Raw genomic sequence first — 15123 nt, 5'->3', positions numbered from 1 at the left:
CGTTTGCTATGCTCATGTGATGTGAAGTACAATGGGCAGGTAGAAACTAAATCAATTTCTGCCGTTTGTTTGGTCCCTCTCGTGTGCACCTGCTATTGAGGCTATCACCCAATGCATTTGGAAGTTGCTATCCTATGCACCTTTTCTTTGTCGTTTGTGCACTCTTCTGAACGAATCAACATTTCGTTTCTTACAATGTATGCACATTCAGTACTCTTGCATTTCTCAGTCAAGATTATCATCACGACCTCTTGTATTAATTCTTGTTGATCACGATGATATCTCTTAGGCATCACATCCTTTATTGGGTGGTGTCGTTCTCAACACCCCCCCTAGCCGCGCTCCGAAAGATTCTCGCCGATCGTGGATTCATATCTGATATTCTCAACGATTTTGAGTTTCCCATCGTCGGTCTGGTGTTATATTTCCTTTCGCGCTGGACGATGAAATTACTTGAAGACGCCAAACAGAGGAATAAGCAGGAAGCGAAACCCAGCGGTCTTAACACTTCAGCGCAGCCAGATCAATCAGAAAAAGAGTCCATTGCAGAGACAGCCACCAACGGCAACGTCAACAGCAAAGCCAACGGTAATGGAAATGGCAAAAATGCGAGGAAGAGATTGGCCAGAGCTCAAAGAAAGGCTCGTAGGCAAAATGGGAACAGCTCCAACCAGAATAGGAACACCTCGAATCAGAACAGGAACGGCTCGGCTCAGAATAAGAAGAACCAGAGCCAAAACATAAACAGCTCGAAACAAAACGGAAAAGTGAGATCCAACAGGAATAGAACACCGGTACAGCTGGACCTGAACAAAATCTCTAGGAAAAGACTTCAGAAGACCCCTCCTATAAGCTGGGAGGGGTCAATCAGGCGAGCCGTGAGCTACTTCATTGAACATCATCTAGAAGAATTGTACTTCCTCAGCCTCATACTTCTTTTCACTCGTGAGAAACTACCTGGACTTGAACAGAACCTGGGAGGGGATTACGACCAGATGGTGGCACGAGTCTTGATAACCTTCATGATTTTAGGCACTCTGGAGCCGCTGAGGTGTTCTGTAAGTTTCTACTATGCGCTTTAAACATTCTACACCTGCTAACACAATCGTTTTTCGCCCTCACAGCGATGGGATATTGAGGCTTGTGGTCTTGGAATGTTTACCTACTGTTGTGTATTTTGCGACGAAGGTCCAGGCCCATGGAAATCTGCAGTGATGGGAGCCATTGGTCTCTGCTCGATCGGAGGATTGATCGAATGTATGTTTTACATCAAGATCGGCCACTGGGTTTGCTGGCCTGCGTTGTGGTTGACAAGCGACAACCTCGGCGTATTCGACATGCTCGTTCGTATCTCGGCACTTGGACCACTGATCGATATTGCTGAGACGGTAAGTTTTAAGGGCACTTTCGAGGACGACTGGCTAATATTAGAATACCCAGATCACCTATTCCACCGCCTCCTATATCTCACCTGTATGGTATGCGAGAAGACGGGAGCTTATGCAGAGACCCCTTTAGTACACGCGGTACTCCCACAAGCTATTCGTCGCGACAACCTATCTTATATTTCCCTACATCATCGGTCTCTTACTACGGGCACTGCCAAATGTAGGCAGACACAATACATTAAATGCTGCAGATAGATTGGACTTGGTAACACACACGGAAAAGCACGAGGCGGATCTTGACTTGAGCGAATATACTCTAGCCCAGCTTTGCGGGTTGCACACATGCGAGGCACCGTCCAACTTGTAGTTGCATCTCTACAATAGATCAGAGAACTGGACAATCAGCGTAATAAATAAAACCAGTAACTCGATTTCCGTCGTTTGAGAATACAGCCCCAGTTGATTCTTTTTTTCCCACCCTAAAGCTCAGAGGTTGACACACGCTCCTAGCCAAGTCTTTTAACAGACGTTGTCATTCCATAGGGGTATTGGAACTTTTATGCTGCCCCTTGTCTTCTTGCAACATGTTTATGTGCATCAAGACAATGAACTATCTTTGGTTTAGGTGACACAGCGCTGCAAACCAAACTAGGATAAATGAAAATAGAAATAAGTCTCGGATAGCAAGCTTATTCAAGCGAAACTGACTTTCGATTAATTGTAGAAATAGAATCTCTTGCAAGTATGTTGTACTGCTGAGTGATAGCAATGTTTAGTTTGACTGCATACGAAAAGGGGTACATGAGCTGAGAGTAGTACACTGCCCATTTTGTTTCTTAAGATTAAGTTGCTACAACGTAATGATTCCTCATTACTAATTTCATCTTCGTTATCAATAGTATCATGCTGACTCTTGTTTCATCCTTGATGAGGTACCATCTGCTTTTAGGCTTTGATGTATCGACTTCATTTCATTTGGGAGAGGCAGTGCAATGATAGGCTACCATGGGCCTCGAAACATATCTTGACACAAATATGGTACAATATATTACTGTTCTGACCGCGGAGATGGTTATCATCCATCGCTTTGACAGAAGCAAATGAGCCCAACATCGCCTCTAACCGTATGTCATGGGGCTAGATATCGAATATCATATCACATCCAACGAGGAAAAAGCAATTGAGAGTTGAGTGGTACGAGTATTATCATGTATCGCTGAAACTGCCGATCCAGTATAGGAAGGAAGGAAAGAAAGCTCGAGGCGCAGATGCAGACGCATTGATGTTTGTGGTCACCGAGAGTCGAGTCACCGTTGGTCTATTGAAGCTGAGGCTGGATCATGGATGTCCCCCCACACCTTGGCATGGCCAATCAAGGTGGAAGTCCTTATCAGACAACAGACAGACCCTGGGTGAGGCTGGCCGCAAGTGGTTTCGTTATGTCTGACTCGGGATTGGTAGTATTCTCTCTTTTCTTTTTGTATCGAGATGTGAATGAGAGGTTGAGAGCTGCTTTCAGAACGAAGCCGAGGGCGAGAGCAATAGGATAACTGATCAAATGTTGGTGAGTACATGAGTGGTCGACTATCATAAACACTATTGTATCAAGTTGGTCGTCGAAGAAGCCGAGCGTTTGGCTGGTTGGAGCAACACCAAAGCCCCATGGGATCTACACAATGTCATGTAAGCATTCAGGGGCATCCGGCCCAAAGGAAACATGAAGGATCTGGGGTATGTGCAGGTCTTATCAGTACCAATATCTGGGGTTATCATGGCAGACAAGGCAGCATTACAGAAGAGTTTCTTGGCCATTTGTCTTGACTTTTACCTGAAGCACTGTGGGATAGTGAAGCGAGATAATAGCGGATACCTGTAGAGCAAGATTTGATATGCATCTGTACTCCAGGCAGGAGTTGTTCCTGCATACCGGGGGCTTGGGATCGTGTCCAGGACTAGCAGAACTGAGGATAGTAGATGCTACCAAGGTAGGTAGTAGACAACTTAAGATGGCGTGTCATGAATGAATCTGGGTTAAGAGGAGGAAAGCAGCGCGCGCAAGTTGAATTCCTGTCACTTCGTACGGGCGACGTCTGTTTATGAGGAAGTTTTGTGGTGAGAGTGAAGGGGAGTGAAAGTGGCAATTCTTAGTTGAGGTTACCGCAAATTGACAAGCGTCTGTTCACTGTGCTGGACTGGTTTGTTAGTCCGGGGAACCCCCACTGAAACCTGACAGAATTACAGTGCCCTTTTTGATAGTGGTTTGGTTTGTTTTATTCTATCAACTAGTCCAAGTTCTATCTAGTTCAATTGTGTCGCCCCAAAAAACGTCACGACAATACCAGGATCTTTAAACTGAACTGACTGGACCCTTTTCTTCGCGTCTTGTCTTGACCTGACCTGACCTGACCTGACTTGTCTTATCTCTAGACTCCTTCACCCTACTTTCTTAAAACAATCAGCCTCCAGGGGGTGTTTCTTAGGAACCATATACTACATCAGCCAAGCTCATTAGGCTTTCTCACAGTACAGTACTGCCCATTACTGGCCAACTGTAGGAGCAGTCTTTTCAGGGATCTCTTATCTCTGTACCCCCCGTCTCACTGCCTGCTCGGCCGCCTGAACCGGAATCGCGCCCTTTTTACCAAAATCTCAGTGACAAGACCAGACAAGCCTCTCTGCTTCTCACACTCACACTCACAATTGGGACTCTCTCAACACCAAAATAATCGAGGACCCAATCGCATCGAGTCGCACCCCCTGCGAATCTCTTATCTCTGACCTCTCACTCTATTTGACCTGTCTCTCCCTTTCTCTTTCTGCCGACTCTGCCCAGCATGTCACTCTCACGTCGTGCAACCTCACCAGTCTCGACCTTGACTTCCCTGTCGCTGTTTAATCCTTCAACTTTGGCATTTCTATTTGTATATCACTCCTCCCAAGCCAGAAATCACGTCGCGGCCATGGGAGGCGACGGTGACGCCAGAGGAGCAACCAACCTCAAGTATAACGGTACAGGAGCAATAGGTGCAAATCCACTCGATATGAATGTCAATGACTGGTACGAGGTAAGTCTACTCTCTGCTCTATCACCAGCACATTATCCTTTGTATTGGTCTTCATCTTGATCCATTCCCTTGATCTGTTTCGTCTGTCTCTCTTCTGTTCACAATGTTCTCGTCTCATGAGAAACTGTGAGTGAGAAATAGTAAGACCAGACCAGACACAGTCAAACTGCCCAGTGGGGCTCCATATCTTTCAACGCCCGCAAGCTGACCTTTTGCGCCCGCAACAACACAGGCTGGAGATATCGCGTGGATGCTCTCAGCCACTGCTCTAGTATTATTAATGATTCCTGGCGTCGGGTAAGTCCTTTGGCGCTCTTATCCGCTGTTTTATTAGCTCATACTAACATTTCCCCTTGTAGCTTCTTCTATTCAGGACTCGCTCGTCGCAAATCGGCTCTATCGCTGATATGGCTTTCAGTAATGAGCGCCGCAGTAACAACCTTTCAATGGTTCTTCTGGGGCTTCTCACTTACATTTTCTCATACGGCTGGTCCCTTCATCGGTGATCTGGCCAACTTTGGATTCCGTGATGTCTTGGCTCGTCCTTCGGTGGGCTCGGCGCATCTCCCGGACATGATGTTTGCTGTGTATCAGGGCATGTTTTCTGCCCTGACCGTCGCTCTCGCTACTGGCGCCGTCGCCGAGCGTGGCCGAATGCTCCCCTGCATCATCTTCATCTTCGTGTGGGCCACCATCGTCTACGACCCCATCGCATGTTGGACTTGGAACCCTAATGGTTGGTCCAACAAGATGGGCGGCCTGGACTTTGCCGGAGGTACCCCGGTACACATTGCTTCAGGGAGCGCTGCTCTGGCTTACTCCATGATGCTGGGCAAGCGTAGTGGTCATGGAACCCATGAGCTCAACTACCGCCCACACAATGCTACTCATATCGTGACTGGAACCGTCTTCCTATGGGTCGGGTGGTTTGGTTTCAATGCTGGCTCCGCCCTTTCAGCTAACCTCCGCGGTGTCATGGCAGCTCTCGTAACTAACCTAGCTGCTTGTGTTGGCGGAATTACCTGGTGTCTTTTGGACTATCGCCTCGAGAGGAAGTTCTCCACTGTTGGGTTTTGTTCCGGTGTTGTTGCTGGTCTTGTCTGCATCACCCCTGGCTCTGGTACATTCACCATACCCTTCTGTTCAACATAATGTTCTAATAAATCTTAGGCTATGTCCCTCCTTGGGCCGCTGTTATCTTTGGTGCTCTTGGTGCTGCCGGTTCGAACTATGCTACCAAGGTCAAGTTCCTTCTCGGAATCGACGATGCCCTCGATATTTTCGCTGTCCACGGTGTCGGCGGTCTCATTGGCAATATTTGCACCGCCTTCTTTGCCAGCCCGACTATCGCCGCTCTCGACGGTTACTCTCGCATTAAGGGTGGATGGGTCGAGCATCACTGGGCACAAATGGGTTATCAGCTTGCCGACTCGGTCTGCGGAGGCCTGTACTCTTTTACCGTCACATGCCTTATTCTTTTCCTTATGAACCTTATTCCAGGACTACGCCTACGTGTCGACGGGGAGGCTGAAATTCAGGGCATCGACGACGCTGAGATTGGAGAGTTTGCCTATGATTATGTCGAGCTCACCCGAGAAGTTGTCAGCGACATGGACAACGAGTCTGGAAGCCGATACTCAGCTGATCCTACGGCGTTCCAACACTACGAGAAGAACCATATCCCCATGATCGATGCTCGCATGTTTGGTGGCCAGCCTGCCCATGCTCCTGTAGCATTCCCCCAGTGAGGTCATATCTTGCAAGACTTCACACAACGAAAGAGGAAGCTTAATACTTGACACAACAGCAGCGTGAAAGGGGCATTTGTCGAGTCAATTTACACGCATCTAACGGCGCCATGATTTGGGATTATTAAGTTTTAGATACCCTGGTTCTTCAACCATTTTTAGTAGGATTGTTTGGCTGTATAGTATATTATGGAGTTTCTTTGTGGTGTAAACCCAAAACACAAAAACAAAACAAAAGTTAGTATTGTATAAATTAATTAACATCAATAATTAGCACGTTTGTTCCATGATATTCACGCTCATAAAGAAACCTAGACTTATTTGCGGGTCTTTTACCCAATTTAGTGTTGAAGCCTGGCAACTTATAGTGGTTTGCATATGATGGAAGCCAATCAAACACAGTCTTGAACCTTCAATCAGCAATAAGGTCTTGGTTGGTTTTGGTCGCAACGTGAATAAACATCACTTTGTTCATATATGAATCAACAATCCGATTGCCTATTCCGTTCACTTGTCTTACTGCTCGCATGACTTTTAATTCAGGCTGTAAGCACCTACAAGAATTTCTTGGCCTTGAGGACAACTCCATCGCGCGATTCTTCACGAAACACTATCCATCCTGAACAACAACATAAACACTCCATGATGGCCTCGCTAGAGGAGAAGGAGGCATTTTTTAAACAACTCCAGATACTTGACAGTGATAGTGATGATGAGTTTGATGCGGAAGAGTATCACGAAAGGCAACAATGTCGCAAATTCTTTGCCCCTAAATCAAAACCACAACCACAACCAACACCAACTCCTAATCCTCAGGCGAAAGAGCCCCCTGTGACGGATATCGTCAATGACGAACCACAACAGTCAAGAGTGACGCCTAGGAGAGTCACCTCGGCTCCAACTCCAGCGCCCGCTCAAGCTGCAAAGATTATCAAGGCAACGCCAATGACAGCTATGGGTCAGAAGAGCAAACCCGGCACGCTCTTGAAACAGCGCAGTGATGGAGCTATTCTGGTTGATGATACACCTATACCCGATACTGCTCGCCAAATGCAAAGAATTCTGCATAGAAGCGGTTCTTCACCCCTCCTTGCTCCCGGAAGAAGTCTCGGCCAAGTGGTCGATCAGTCTCCTTCACCAAGCTTGACAACGAAGAAAAGGAAGCGCGAGCCTGTGTTCAAACCCCGACCAGAGAGCGAGCAAATCTTGAAAGGTATTACCTTCTTCTACGTTCCTGATGATGATATCGCACCGGTACGAAGATTGCGCATCACGAAAGCGCGCGAATACGGTGCGACGTGGGTGCGAGCACCGCGCATTGCGACTCACATTGTGGTGGAGAAGCATATCAAGTACAATGAATTGGAGAGTATATTGAAGGGAACCAACAGGAATCTTCCGCCCAAAGTGGTCAATGATGAATATTTTATCGACTGCGTCCAGTTCAAGACCCTTCTTAATTGCAACCAAAAAAAGTACCATATAATAGGCCAGCCCGTAACCACTGAAAATGAGTCTTCAGTTATCCCACGCAGTCCTCTTGAGTCAGTCTATTCCCTACCACTCAAGCCTCTTGAGAGAAACTCTAGGCGGTGGGAACACGTACTTCCACAAGATACTCCGGATAGGAGTGAAGAGCCGGCTCATCCTAGTCAGATCCCCGAGACTCCTGCCGCTACAGATTCGCAGCCGGTGATACTTAACCTCCAAGACATGGTCTCTTCTCGTCCTGGAAGTAATGGAGGCAGTGCGACTCATTCTCGGAACACTTCTTTGTCAGCCTTACAAGACGCCGGAGGTGCCAAGCAACTTCACAAAGAAGACAACCATAAAGATGAGCTATCTGAATACATCGAAATAATGACGGAGTATAAGGACCTCCCATTAGACGCAGATGATGAAGACGTTCAAGCTGTCACAGATATTGGAGATGCGGAATTAGAAGATCAATGTCTGTCAGGCTCAGAAGACGAGATTACCAGGGCGCGTAAGCCGAGAAGGAAGACGAGATCAAGCGGTAAATACATCACATTCAAGGATCGATTTTCATGCAACTCAGCTGGGGCAAAGGACGCTAAAGCGGGGAATCCCAATGCCCGCACAATCGAGGTCCTACAAAAGATGGCTGATTACTACAACCGTATCAACGACCACTGGCGAACAACTGCATACAGAAAGGCCATCAGCACTCTGAAGCGCCAAGAGACAAAGATCACGTCTGCTGAAGAGGCGCAACGGCTACCTAACGTGGGAGCTCGCCTGGCGCAAAAGATTGAGGAAATTGTTACAACCGATAGGCTACAGCGGCTTGACTACGCCCAAAAGGAGCCAATGGACGAGGCACTACAACTATTTCTGGGCATCTACGGTGTTGGAAACAGCCAGGCTCAACAGTGGCTGGCACAAGGGTTCCGAACATTGGAAGACTTGAAAGCCAAAGCCAAACTCTCACCAAACCAGTCGTTGGGAATTGATCACTACAACGACCTCAATACCAGAATCCCTCGGCATGAGGTCGAGGCTCTGGGTATTGTTGTAAAGAGAGCCGCGCAGCATATCGATCCAGAAGTGGAGCTCATTATTGGAGGCAGCCACCGGAGAGGAGCAAAATCATCTGGTGACATTGATTTCATTATCACAAAGGCAAATACAGAATTCTCATCTGATCTACGACCTTTCCTCGACAGCCTTGTTCAGCACCTCGAGACCGAAGGATTCCTCGTGGCACGACTAGCATCATCTCGGTCTGCTAGCGACGGGAGCAAGTGGCACGGCTGCTGCGTGCTCCCCAGGATCAACGGCTTCAGCGACGATGACTATAAACCTGTTTGGCGGCGTATTGATTTATTGCTTGTGCCTGGATCCGAAAGAGGTGCCGCTTTGCTGTACTTCACTGGCAATGATATCTTCAACCGCAGTATGCGTTTGTTGGCTTCCAAGAAAGGAATGAGACTGAACCAGCGCGGTCTATACAAGGATGTCATGCGAGGCCCACAGAGGGTAAAGATTACAGAGGGAGAGCTAATCGAGGGACGAGACGAACGAAGAATCTTTGATATTCTTGGAGTTGAATGGAGAGAACCTCATGAACGATGGTGCTAATGAACCCAAGGGTTGGTTGGTAGTAGTTTTGCATAGCAGAGCCTCACGGTTACAGGTTTACCGAGGTCAAAGTGGATAACTCTCTCGGGAACAGATCAAGGGACATGGATAGCGTGGAATTTGGCATTTACTATCAGAGATATGGATACTTGGAGATGGATCCATTTGCATAAGGGATTGGATTGAAGTTTTAAAATTGCAATAGATTTTTAGAAATGAGATATACGTACCCTCTCAATTCATCTAACCCACGTGAATGCAACTTGAGCAGGATTTCCCCAGATCTTGGCTAAACTTCAATCGGTTTACATGTGAAATTCCTTGTGCTGACTCTTCCCCAGAAACCGACGTCCTTCAGTGGATGAGAATTATGAATTACCCTGCGTCATAGGCGACTTGGCCCTGTAGTCCATTCCCCTAGTGGGGACGTCGTCTTCTCCGCAATGGACACAAGCCGAGCCAGCTCAAACATCCGAGGCTCAGATCTAGCCCAGGTGACATTAATCCATGCGAATAAGTCAGTACTCTGGGGGCGCCTCGACTCGTCTTCAAAACCGACGAATCTACAAACTTTATCGATACTTTCCAGTGCTTAACCAACCCATGCTCCAATACGACTCATCTACACCTTAAACCCGACCTCCAGAACCAGGCGACGACGGTCGATGCCTTGAGAGTACAGCGCTTTGCGACACCAATCGACTCCTGATACTGCGACCGTCCCGACTATCAACGTTCCTTCCACCGAGGTCTAAAAGACAAAATGGCCATGCAATCTTCACTGGAGGTGCTGAAGGTACTTCCTCGTTGCGACACGCGACCGAGTTTGCGCTGACTGGTTCTGGGTAGAACACGCTTGAGGAGATTGTCAAGAACCCGCAATACCATGATCTATTATCGCTAGTCAAGACGGCGCGCAATGGTATCATTTACGGAACCAAGGTGCGGTTTCCTCATGCGCTGGTGTAAGTGACCAAAAACCTTGTTGATATCCAAATAATCGCTAATCTCGTTACAACAGGATGGTCTTTCTCTTCCGCTCCGGAACGTACGCTCAACCTCTTCCCATGGAACCTACCGACAGTGAGCTAATGTGTGACGAACTCAGATTCCGAGAAAAGGTCAAATTAGTCCTTCGAGCGACGAGACACCATGCGACCAACTTGGCGCGCTTCGCTACCATTTATAAGCTGACCATGTTGGCGCTCAAATACTTTGGCGCAGAGCCTGGAAAGGAGGGTACGTCATCGTCGCCAAAAGTCGTTGTGCGGAACGAGCATCAGATTCTGACCACATATATAGGAACATACGACTCTTTTGTAGGCGGTCTTGTCGGTGGTTATTTTGTCTTTGGCGGTCGATCGAAGCGCACAGGAAAGATTTCATCAGTCAACCAACAGATCGTCATCTACGTGTTTGCGCGTGTCATGCTCGCCCTCGCACGCATCGCTGTCAAACCTGGCGCTGGTTTACCAGTTGTGTCGTCCGAGCCTCTCCACAGCACTATCAACCACTACGCCTGGCCAGCATTCGCCTCGCTGTCGTGGGCTATGGTCATGCTGGTCTTCCGCTACCACCCCGAGGATCTACAATCGAGCTTGAGAAGCAGCATGACATATATCTATAAGGACTGCAACGAATTCGACTCACTTCGAACTTTGCTCTGGGTGAATAAATAGATAGGAGACGGGTGTATAACTTGCATAACTGTTGATTGAATTGGGTTTGGCGTTGAGGCGTGGGATGCTTTGGATAGCATTCATGGCTTTAGGTGTGGCAGTCGTTATAAGCTGAGAATTTGTGTTTATAAGTGGCATAAGAAGACTCGAGGATATATGATAACCAATGATAGAAGTAAACTTGTACTGTTTTATGAGCCAGGGGTGTTTTTGACGTGATCATAGGATGGATGGTACCATGATGGCTTAACAATGAACTTTGTCAGTACTATAGGCGTTGTGTTACGTCCAGTGAATATAGCCGTTGGATATCGAGAGACAAGTACATAGGTAGATAAACCCTATAGGAGACGAGGATTACTAGGTCAGTTAAAGCCTGTAGGCGATGTTCTTTAGTTACCTATTTACTCTTTATGCTCAGTCTCGGCTGTTAAGCTGTAGATTATACCCCACCTGCCCACTAGAGCTGACCCCTGCTTGCCCCTCTGCCCCTCCACACTAACGCCTGAGCCTCTTTACGAGCTTCCATACCTCGAGGCTGCTGCCTCTTTAACCTCCACTTCCACTTCCCATTCTCCCCATTAATAACCACGAAACAACAATGGCGCCTAACCCTGAAGTCGCGAGTGCTATATCGAAAGCAGAGTCTGCTTCCGGAGAAAAGGGCCCTGTCTACGAACAGTTCATCCCAACCATCAAGGACCTCTCGCCTCCACCCACCGCCGACGACCTCAATGCTATCGTCGACTCTTTCTTCGGCCAGGCGCTCGGCGTCGTGGCCACCCGAACCATTCTCTCGTCTTTCATTGCAGCACTTCGAGAGATACAGAACCAGGACCTGTGGATTGGGGTCGGAAACCGCACGCTAGACACAATTGCCGCCCAGCCTTCTTCTTCATCCTTCGTTGACGCTGGTGCCACACTCCGAGAGCTCATTGCTACCGCCCACGAGAAGAACGAGGATTTCCTCGACGCAGCCAAAACTTTGGCCAATATTCCCCTTGACAGTTCCCAGCGCAAGATCACCGATGAGGAAAAGGCTCGAACATGGGTCCGAATCGTACGAAACTACCTCGAAGTAGACGACTCTACAGCCGCCGAAATGTATATCAACAAGCTCAAAAATATCATGCATTCAGTCGCCGACCAAGAACTAAACCTTCACTTCAAGCTCTCGCAAGCACGTATTCTTGATGCTCAGCGTGACTTCTTGTCTGCATCTCAACGATATCACGAAATTAGCTTCTTCCCCGCCATTGATGAGGACGATCGTGTGCATACTCTCAGCATGGCTATTAAGTGCGGCGTTTTGGCCCCTGCAGGTCCCATGAGAAATCGTACATTGGGTCGCCTTTACAAGGATGATCGCTCGTCTCAGCTAGAAGAATTCGGTATTTTGGAAAAAATGTTTCTTGATCGACTTTTGTCCCCCGAGGAAGTGGACAAGTTTGCCGAGGGATTACAACCACATCAGCTGGCGAAGACTTCAGATGGGTCAACGGTACTCGCCAAAGCCGTTGTTGAGCATAACCTTCTTGGTGCATCACGACTTTACAGCAACATCAGATTCGAAGCCTTGGGGTCACTGTTGGGACTGGATGCAGATAAGGCGGAGGAGACTACAGCACGTATGATCGAACAAGGTCGATTGGTAGGTCGAATGGACCAGCTCGACGGTATTGTGTACTTTGAGGGAGGCGAGGCGTCTGGAGAAAAGGGTAGTGGACGAGCCGAAGTTACCGTTGGCAAAGAAATGCGAACATGGGACTCCAATGTCCAAAGTCTGGCAGAAGAAGTAGAAAGCGTCACCAACGCGCTGCAAAAGGAATTTCCTGTAAGTGTTTCAATTACCCCAATGTCCAAATTGATCTCCCCTTACTAACTCTGTCTGATAGGAATTTGTTGCTGCAAACCTTGTTGTATGAAGAAAAGATACAAGCATAGAAACTTTTGTCTTGTCTGGCGTTTTAGGGGTTGGGATGAATGAATGCTATTTATGTCTAATGCACAGCACATAGCTCCCTTTGGTTTTAGACTGGCATTATGACACAGGCCAAATACCAAATCTAAATGTTTCTTACGAACCACCATATCCGTCGCTGGTGATCCGTATGTTGTTGTGAGACCAGGCTTTGCCAGGCAGAAGAACTCAAGTGCTGTTCTGCCATTGAATTAAAGAGTGACCAGAGACCGCCACATCTGTAAAATATTCCTCGCTTCTCTCATCGTCCCTCACTTCGATGACTTTGATGTCCCCTAAGCGCAGCAGCAGAACTCGGCGCACTTCTTGGAGTACTTGGCCTCAATGTCGAGCTTGAGATACTTGACCTCTTCGTATCGACCACGAGGGTAGACCTTTCCGCCCTTCTTGTAGTCCTCGCGGCACTGGTTATCGTCGATTCCAACCCAGACACTGTCCTTGAACTTGGGGTAACCGGGGACCTTCTCGACAGGAACAACGCACTTGTTCTTCTTGCAGTACTTGTTGAAGTTGAGGTACTTCTTGTCCTTGAGGCCCTCCTTCTTGTACGAGTAGAGGCCGAGGTAGGCGATCTTGTCAGACCACTTCTCCCAGTCTTCGTACTGGACAATCAGGCATTGGGCCTTGCCGTAACCACTGCAGGCGCCGACCTTGCCAGTGACCTTGTAGTCGTCGCCCTTGGAGCACTTCTGGGACTCGCTGAAGTACCCTGAGTAAGTGGCCTTAGAGTAGTCGTGGTCGTACTTCTGGCACTTCTTCTTGTCTTCGGGGCAGGGACGCTTGTAGCCACGACCCTTGGGTTCGTATCCATTCCAGCTCTTGGAATTGTAGGGGCACCAATCACAACGTTCAATGTCCCATTCGTACTTCTTGCCTTTGTCTCCACGGCCCTTGCCGTTGTATCTTTTACCTCCAGGTCCATATTCTTCATCATATTCATTGCCATATCCCTTGCCAGGGCGATAGTCATCATCTCCCTTCTTGCCGGGATAGTTGTCATCACCGTGCTTCTCAGGGGACTTGTTGTCCTTGTCGTAGCCAGAAGGAGTCGCAAGGACACCAGTGGAGATGAAGGCCAGGACGGCGGTGACTTGGTAAAGCTTCATTTTGATTGAAAGAAGAAGGAAAGCGAAGTAGATTTGTAACGAAAGTGTGGTAACGAGTGAGAGTGTGCTAAGGAGCTTGTTTGATGAGGATGATATTAGAAGCATTGAAGAGGATTAAGGCCATTTTATAGATATTCTGAGTATCTTTTACAGCTGATATCTGAGCTTCTCGTACACCCCTCGTATATGCCTTCGCATATTCGTGATGTTCGAGTCCGTAGTCCTAAACAAGACATAAGTTAGGTGTTTACCCCTGACGTCCCGAAGCTCCAACTCTGTTGCCGTCGGGTTAGGCTGATAATCTGAAGATGTTCCATCCGAACATAAAGCATCTTGAACAGAAAGTCATTATTAGAGTGAACTGATAAGAAGTCGCTGACGTTCGAGTGGTAGTGAGTGTGTCGGGTTCTCGCGAACCAGCGTCATCCACACCACCACCACCCAGATCCGAGTTCCGAGTTCAAGCTAGATAATTGTTATGGTCAAGTTCAGGAAGTCAGTACCACTCTGGCTGATAGCCTCATGACCTTGAAAAGGGCCAGCAGGACGGAATCTGGTAGGTCTAACGATATGGTATTCGTAGACTCAGCCACAAAAGACTCGTATATGCAACGAGCCTAGACTATTGACTGTTTCATGAGGCTAGTAGCATAGATGTTCTGTTTCTCTTTCATCCAGACATAGGGTGCTTAGGGTGGCTGTTTAATTGCCTTCTGAAATAGGATGTATCTGAGTCTTGGTATTAGCATCCTGTCTTCTTTGAGTCGCAGCTACCGCCTGCTATGTCTCTTGTTTACCATATTGTAAAGCATCAGCTACGCGTTATGTTCATATGATTAGCTCCTCTTTTTCACTCCAATGTCGAGCCTATAAACCTGATCAAGCTTCATCAACTTTCTTTCGAAGGCTTACCCCGTAGGAGTGTACATTTGGTCTTTGATATCTTCGTGTGGCAAGCCACTCTAGCTGATTATCGTCTATTTGTCATGGTACTCTTGGATTGGATCGAATCGTCATACATTTCCCTCCCCGGCAGTAATGTGTAGAATCTTGA

The 15123-nt window shown here is 47.7% G+C and overlaps 6 protein-coding genes across 6 annotated transcripts; 5 read left to right on the top strand and 1 right to left on the bottom strand.

Annotated features, from left to right (window-relative positions):
- The first annotated feature begins 66 nt into the window (after nucleotides 1-66).
- On the top strand, nucleotides 67-1928 carry EDB82DRAFT_492059 (uncharacterized protein). The gene is made up of 3 exons (XM_065608403.1): nucleotides 67-1058; nucleotides 1125-1388; nucleotides 1441-1928. The coding sequence occupies exons 1-3, from the start codon at nucleotides 276-278 to the stop codon at nucleotides 1516-1518; spliced, it is 1125 nt and encodes a 374-aa protein (XP_065465921.1). The 5' UTR covers nucleotides 67-275; the 3' UTR covers nucleotides 1519-1928.
- Nucleotides 1929-3802: 1874 nt separating this feature from the next.
- EDB82DRAFT_492056 (ammonium transporter AmtB-like domain-containing protein) lies at nucleotides 3803-6487 on the top strand. Its single transcript, XM_025736686.2, has 4 exons — nucleotides 3803-4453; nucleotides 4686-4750; nucleotides 4813-5573; nucleotides 5624-6487. The coding sequence occupies exons 1-4, from the start codon at nucleotides 4223-4225 to the stop codon at nucleotides 6199-6201; spliced, it is 1635 nt and encodes a 544-aa protein (XP_025588006.1). The 5' UTR covers nucleotides 3803-4222; the 3' UTR covers nucleotides 6202-6487.
- Nucleotides 6488-6630: 143 nt separating this feature from the next.
- EDB82DRAFT_492053 (uncharacterized protein) lies at nucleotides 6631-9535 on the top strand. The gene has a single exon (XM_025736697.2). It carries the CDS (start codon nucleotides 6844-6846, stop codon nucleotides 9301-9303), a length of 2460 nt encoding a protein of 819 aa, XP_025588007.2. The 5' UTR covers nucleotides 6631-6843; the 3' UTR covers nucleotides 9304-9535.
- A 531-nt stretch (nucleotides 9536-10066) lies between these two features.
- Nucleotides 10067-10982, top strand: EDB82DRAFT_472664 (Tim17/Tim22/Tim23/Pmp24 family-domain-containing protein; the record flags this gene model as incomplete). The annotated part of the gene is made up of 4 exons (XM_065607980.1): nucleotides 10067-10099; nucleotides 10153-10268; nucleotides 10325-10542; nucleotides 10627-10982. The coding sequence occupies 4 exons, from the start codon at nucleotides 10067-10069 to the stop codon at nucleotides 10980-10982; spliced, it is 723 nt and encodes a 240-aa protein (XP_065465920.1).
- A 301-nt stretch (nucleotides 10983-11283) lies between these two features.
- EDB82DRAFT_103635 (uncharacterized protein) lies at nucleotides 11284-13073 on the top strand. Its single transcript, XM_065606957.1, has 2 exons — nucleotides 11284-12816; nucleotides 12878-13073. The coding sequence occupies exons 1-2, from the start codon at nucleotides 11584-11586 to the stop codon at nucleotides 12905-12907; spliced, it is 1263 nt and encodes a 420-aa protein (XP_065465919.1). The 5' UTR covers nucleotides 11284-11583; the 3' UTR covers nucleotides 12908-13073.
- A 165-nt stretch (nucleotides 13074-13238) lies between these two features.
- Nucleotides 13239-14069, bottom strand: EDB82DRAFT_472662 (uncharacterized protein; the record flags this gene model as incomplete). Its single annotated transcript, XM_025736732.1, has 1 exon — nucleotides 13239-14069. One exon carries the CDS (start codon nucleotides 14067-14069, stop codon nucleotides 13239-13241), a length of 831 nt encoding a protein of 276 aa, XP_025588010.1.
- Nucleotides 14070-15123: the final 1054 nt, after the last annotated feature.

Source organism: Fusarium venenatum (genome assembly GCF_020744135.1).
Source record: "Fusarium venenatum strain MPI-CAGE-CH-0201 chromosome Unknown EDB82scaffold_1, whole genome shotgun sequence".
Taxonomy (NCBI): Eukaryota; Fungi; Ascomycota; class Sordariomycetes; order Hypocreales; family Nectriaceae; genus Fusarium; species Fusarium venenatum.
This window is presented reverse-complemented; position numbering and strand designations above follow the sequence as displayed.